General features: G+C 40.3%; 1 protein-coding gene across 1 annotated transcript in view; it reads right to left on the bottom strand.

Moving 5' to 3' along the window:
- Positions 1-1,725: 1,725 nt before the first annotated feature.
- Positions 1,726-6,469, bottom strand: part of ssx2ipa (synovial sarcoma, X breakpoint 2 interacting protein a) — a 5,708-nt gene continuing 964 nt past the window's right edge. Inside the window, exons 2-14 of the mRNA XM_020591654.1 lie at positions 6,051-6,198; positions 5,696-5,862; positions 5,376-5,585; positions 4,684-4,794; positions 4,465-4,600; positions 4,295-4,370; positions 4,025-4,199; positions 3,702-3,849; positions 3,297-3,433; positions 2,932-3,105; positions 2,714-2,831; positions 2,255-2,408; positions 1,726-2,025 (exon numbers count right to left, since the gene is read on the bottom strand). Coding sequence (XP_020447310.1) covers positions 1,887-2,025; positions 2,255-2,408; positions 2,714-2,831; positions 2,932-3,105; positions 3,297-3,433; positions 3,702-3,849; positions 4,025-4,199; positions 4,295-4,370; positions 4,465-4,600; positions 4,684-4,794; positions 5,376-5,585; positions 5,696-5,862; positions 6,051-6,093 — 1,788 coding nt within the window. The 5' untranslated portion in view covers positions 6,094-6,198 and the 3' untranslated portion in view covers positions 1,726-1,886. The remainder of the gene's footprint in view (positions 2,026-2,254; positions 2,409-2,713; positions 2,832-2,931; positions 3,106-3,296; positions 3,434-3,701; positions 3,850-4,024; positions 4,200-4,294; positions 4,371-4,464; positions 4,601-4,683; positions 4,795-5,375; positions 5,586-5,695; positions 5,863-6,050; positions 6,199-6,469) is intronic.

The raw sequence follows: 6,469 nt of genomic DNA, 5'->3' as shown, positions 1-6,469 counted from the left end.
ATAAATTGTATTACTTTTAAAATATTCACCCTTTTTCAACATTTTTTCCCATTGAAATTAATGGGAGAATCTTAAAATCTGGATGTGCTCTGATCCCGGGCCTTTGCACAGCTGTGTGAAACAGCGGCTGTTCTTGGCGCTATTTTTATGACATCTTTCAGTGTTGTATATCAAGCACAGGGCAACTTGTACAGCTTCATACTTTCTTGTGCCAGTACTTCACGGCATATCACACATTGAGGCTTATGTCTATTTTTATCATCTATGTAAGTAAATCTATACTTAACATAGTCAGAATCATATTGTGACGACCTACGTCGGCTATTGGGGAGGGGTCTGGTGGCAGCGACATGATGCATGGGGGGCATCCACGCCGGGGGTCATTACAATATTTTCGCTTTGCCATCTTCTTAACAAGTGGACCTATCTTCACTGTAACCCGACAATCAAGGCTTGTCATGGCAAGGTTAGACCTCTCCATATCACACACACACGTATTTCAAAACAAAAGCCCCACATTAGATACTACCTAAGCATTTGAATCCACAATATCACTCTCAAAAACAATTTTTTTTTCACCACGTTTCTTGTGACCCACCCTGTGAGAAACAGGATGTTTATGCTTTTGCACCTGTACCACTGAGTGAATTCTGCCCGAAAGAGCCCAGACACCAGGACACCTTAATATGAAGTGTGATCTTATGGGTTTTATTTAATCCAGTCATGAATCTACACAGTCTAGATCAAGGAATGAATTTTCGCTTTGCCACAAATTTTTTTTTCACCATGTTTCTTGACACCCACCCTGTGAGAAACAGGATGTTTATGCTTTTGCACCTGTACCACTGAGTGAATTCTGCCCGAAAGAGCCCAGACACCAGGACACAACCTTAATATGAAGTGTGATCTTATGGGTTTTATTTAATCCAGTCATGAATCTACACAGTCTAGATCAAGGAATGAATTTTCAAGGTCAGCGTGATTCAGATGTCCCCTCTGCTGAGTTTGTGGTTCATAATCTAAAGCAGTGGGCTGCTGGGAGGAGACAATGTCCAGATTGTCTGACCACAAACAGGCTGCTGTTCACCAGCCTGTAGGACTCTAGTCAGTTATTTGTTTCAGTCATTCTTTTTCATTAAAAATGGATTTGCAGTCCCAACATTTCCATCTTGTCCAGTGGTGTTTGCCTTGATGGTTTTTGCCATTATAGTAAAACTGAATGGGCCTTTTTGGGTGGATAAAACAGTCCTGAGAAGATCTCAGTAGCGGAACTACTGGTGTGTAGAGGCTTCAACACATTATGAAAATAGATTTTGGGGCAAAGTTGTAGGTTTACTCTCAATAAAATCAGCCTATATTAATTGTGTGGATGCTGAGTCAGCAGCATGGATTTTATAATGGATTTCAGCCATTTCAGGGCAATTGTTCAGCAATCAGTATCCACACATTTTCTTCAGGAAATGCATTTCTCATTTAAAATTCTCTTTAATCAATCTAATGTCAGTATACAATTTCATTAAAACATACCTTACACATGTGAAATATGTAAAAGTAAATTTTAGACTTAAAAAAACCTAAGCATGTAATATAATCAACATAAAAAAAAGATTTCTAACTGCAGTATATTCTCATTACTTGGCAGATAATCGCCCACTGAATATAGCTTAAAATCTGAATGTCAGTGTTGATTTGTTTGTACAAACAATGGCAGATTCATTAAAGTGCTTTCTTTTTTGTCCAGCTTTGGTAACTGATTTGTTCATATCCATAACAAAGCAATAATGCTGCAAAAATGGAGTGGTGCTAGACATCAGCCATGGACTGATGCTTAAGTCCAGTGCAAAATCTCACAGACACACAAAATGTCAAAAGGCACCGAAGGTTCTTTAGGTGAGGCTGTTCTCATCTTCACCCAGAGAGAAGATATTTCCACATCGAACTCTGGTTTTTGACTTGACCCGAGTGTCTCCACCTTCAATGGTGCTGGACTCTTGCCAGCGCCCTCGATGTGAATGTCTGGATGAACTGTAACAGGAAATTACAGATTAATGCTATTAATATGCAACATGATTCATGGCATTTACAAGACACTTAAGACACGCTGTTCACAGTTAGAAAGTAACATTTCCATAGCCTCTACACTGGTTCAAAGCATTCCTGGTAAAACAACATCCCCAGCACTGCAGATGATTAAGAAACCCAAATAAAAATTTTGCTAAATACAAACAATAATAATCAAGTGACTAAATAATACCTGCTGTCCGGCATCAGACGGAGTGTCCGGTAAAGTTCAGCTGTGGATGGAACACTAGCACTTTGTGTAGGTTTAGGAGTGGAGACTGTAGCATAGGTCAATGATTTGGCCAGCTGAGCCTTTGTGGAAGACATCCTCATCTCTGGCTCACTTCCTGCAATGCAGGTGATATAATCAAATTAAAAATCAAATTACTGAAGTCCAACATTAGTAGAACATTTCATACCATTTGTGTTTTTTTATTTAAAAATGTTAGTGTCATTCACAATTGATATGCATCTTCTCTGAAAGGCTAAACAAGACACAAAGTGAAAAACGACTGATCTAGCTCATCCTGACCAGTTGATTTTTGCTGCAGAACGTTCATATTGTGAATTACTGAAAAAGTCCTGTTAGTAAGAAGTTTAACCATTGAGAAGCTGTGTCACTGCAGATCTTTTTGAAATTGCACTGACTTACTGATTGATAAGGCACTTTGACCGTCAGATGAGGAACAACTCCTACGGTCTGTAAAGGGAGTCATGTTTAAAAACTGATTCTTCAGCCAAGAAGCACAGTCCTCTTCAAAGGCCTTTTTCTGTGGAGTTAAAAACAAGAATAAGAGAATTTACTGCAATTATGACACCCAAAGTCTATCCGGAATAAAACTGCGGTACCACATCAGAAGACCCAAGTACCTCTCGCCCCAGCCGAATAGCAGCCTCTGTGAAGTTCTTTCGTTCCCTCTCAAAGTTTCTCTTCTGTTCCTCAAAGAGCTTCCATTCCTCCTTTAGACGTTCTTTCTCCTCCAGTGTGTAGCAGTCATTAAGAAGAGCTGCAGTCTCATCGTCAAATGATGTGTTGAGCTGTTGCTGCATAAGAATTTAAAAAAATAACAAGAAATGAGAAACAAGGATTAAATTATCTTATCAGATATTTAATCCCTCAATTTACACCCATTACGAGAAGCCTCTTATATACTGCTGTGAAACTCTTCTATGCTATGTTTAACCTGCACAGAGCTAGGGACCAGCTCTGGTCTTACAAATAAACAGGAACGGACCTGGAGGAGCAGCTGCTGTGTGTGAATGAACTCTTTGCACTGCTGAACTTCACACCTCATCTTCTCCATCTCATCCTCATGAATCTCCTTTGGTATTACCTCATTATTGGACTCCATCTCATTCTGCACTTGAGATGCTTGGAAAACAAAAACATCAACAGTTGATAAACTCCCATTTCCTTACAGGCATACATAAAAAATAAATAAATAAATGAATAAATGAATATCAATAAATGTGAAAGTGAAAAGCTACACATTTTTCGACAAACTCTTTAACAACCTCACATTACACCGTTGATCTAAGAAAACATTTTATACATCAAAGGATTGTCATCTCTAGAACCAGCGCCACAACATGGTGTTACTTCTGCAGTATTTCAGAATGTGTAACAGCGCTGTGTGCACCTTGGTTGTCTAGTTTCTCCACATGGCTCCTGAGTTTTCTCCACTGTTGGCGGATGCTGTTGGTGAGCTGCTCCCTAGCATGTTCACAGGATTGGTCCAGCATCTCCCTGCTCGAGTCACCAGCCTTCTCCTCCCCATCTGAATCAGCCTGGAGCAAAAACAAACAGGGTAAGTTTTAAACATGCAAAACTGACACACATAACAATGTGAGGTGTTAGTGTAATGATTAGTCAACTGATCAATCTGGTCAGAAAACCAGCATGCTGAATGTCACTAAATCAGTCTTCAAGCTTCTCCAACAAAATAAAAAAAAAACCCTCAACCTGACTATCCTCAGCAGTGGCTCCTCTGGTAGAAGGCTGGCATGGGCTCAGGATATGTATCATCTCCTTCTTCATCTGCTGGAGGACTTTCTTAAGTTCAGTATTCTCCAACATCAAGGCCCTCTGCCTCTCCTCATAGTCACTGAGCAACGATTTGTACATCTCGTCCTCATGGCTGCACAGAGCAATTTACAAATACAGTTGCATGATTAATCTTACATATTCTATAAATTCTGTGGTCAACAAGTGAGAGGATGGCTTCCAAAATACCTGGCTGTGACTTTTGTGGTCTTCCAGTGGCTCCTTTTTCCATCGGACCGCCCCAAGCTATTCAGTACATCAATAGCTGAGTGGGGAAAAAACAGATGAGATGAATAAACAAAACTTCCAGTAAAAAAGAGCAATGTGTACAAATCTTTGCTGAAGACTAGAGTGTATACCTAGTTTCTTATCCCTTCTCTCAACCAGTAGCTGGCTGAGGCGTTCCTTCAGCTTTGCAGCTTCTCTCTCTTTCCTCTTGGCATCATGACTGTACTGAGACGCACGGCTAGCAATGATACTCTGGAGCTTCTGGACCTGCCAGATATGATTGAACCATGAGTGCTCATCAGGATCATTTACAAAATTGTTGCTGATTATAACATAAAAGGAAATCCCACCTCATCTTTTTCAGTTTTCAAACAGCTCTGCAAAGTCTTGATTTTGAGGTGTAGTTGCCTCTCAGTCTCATGTAAACCTGACTTCTCCCTTATGGACAGTTCCAACTGATCCTGGGAGGAAATACACAATCATGTAACTCTTATTATTGGTACATGTGAGCTGGCAATGATTTATACAAGCAATCAGTTCAGGGTTAAACTTAAGAGTGGATCCCTGAGCAAAATTAAACCATAAAACTGGTATGTGCTACCTGAGGATTTAAAAAGTATCTCTACATGATGGCCAGCTAATTGCCATTTTCAAAATGTTTTACCATGAAATTTAAAATATCACTTTGATACAAATAACATTCACTTATTTATTAGTAGGTTTAGATAGAAAAGGTATGCTTAGCCTAACAACCTGAGACAACTGTTAAGATCACTGTGCTATTTAATATATTAGAAAGTAGTGGGCTCTCCCTGGATAGTACTTTGGAATATTTGTCCTCATTTGGTTTCTGTATTATGCATTTTCCTGCCCTCTTGTGGTCAGAAATCTACTAATGCACATTTACTTCAATAACATGCTGTACAGTATACAGAGTATAATATGTGGGTACAGAGAGTTGTATCCAGAGAGGAATGTAAAAGACAATGTCTTGTACTGAAACTGGACTATGACACAACCCTGACACCCCCATGATACATGCCTTGAGTCTGGAATTGCTCATTTGCATTTGTTCCAATGTGTTGGATTTCTTCAGCTGCTCTTTCTCCAGTTCCTCTAAAGTGCACATATTCCGCCTGTGAATCTGCAGTAGTTCATACATGGCATTCAGAGCTGGCACCGTGTCCAGGCCAGCTCCCCCGGGTGAGCTGGCCTTGATACATGTGGATGAGAGGCCCAGTGAGGCAAGCTCCTATTAAAGAAAGAGGACTTATTTCACAGTCATGGTGTTGCATTGAGTCATCGCTACAACAACAAATATACAGCAATAAAGGGCAATTACAAAAGGAACATTTGTAGTACCTGACTGATGTATGAAATGCACTGGGGAATATTGTCCTCTGTGCAAAAGGCACTTATCACACTGTAAGAGCTTTTGGACAAGCCCGCAGAAGAGTACATTGACATAAGGTTGTTCTGTCTTGACGGGGACATCGTCACATGTGATATGCTGGAGATCTCATAGCTTCCTAAAAACAGAGGACAGAAACAGGCAAATTTTCTTACAGCTGATAAGCCTGAATTAGGTTATTGCTTTAAAATGAGAACACAAATATGGGTCACCTCTAGCAGATCCCCCCCAAAAAAAGCACAGCACAGATGTGCCTTTCTATATTTGAAGCATTCAAACAGAAACACTATTAGCAGAGAAATTTACCCATAGATGTCTCCGTTGGCACTGCTGTCCACCACTCTCCCATATCACCAACACACCAGGACACGGGGATGTAAAGTCATGAGTTATCAGCCAAGAGGTGAATTAGCAGTCAGGTGGGGGAATCAGAAGCTCCCACTGGAACAAAGCCCTGCAATGGAGCATCCATCCATTAAACACATCAACAATAGGAAATCTGGCCTGCCACATAGGATTAATTGTCAGATTTGGGCCAGCGGGTGTTAGATTGCAGTTTTAAGACGGTCTTCCTATTTGTCATTGGCATCTAAATTGCAGGGTAGTAAGAGGATCTCAGCCTCAAGCCATAGGATTTACAATGACAAAGATGCAGGAATCCATCACAGAGAGGCTAAAACCCACAGTGTTGTTGTTTTAACCTCTGCACCTTCAGGACAATATTA

The sequence above is a fragment of the Monopterus albus genome, unplaced genomic scaffold (genome assembly GCF_001952655.1).
Source record: "Monopterus albus unplaced genomic scaffold, M_albus_1.0 scaffold14.1, whole genome shotgun sequence".
NCBI lineage: Eukaryota > Metazoa > Chordata > Actinopteri > Synbranchiformes > Synbranchidae > Monopterus > Monopterus albus.
This window is presented reverse-complemented; position numbering and strand designations above follow the sequence as displayed.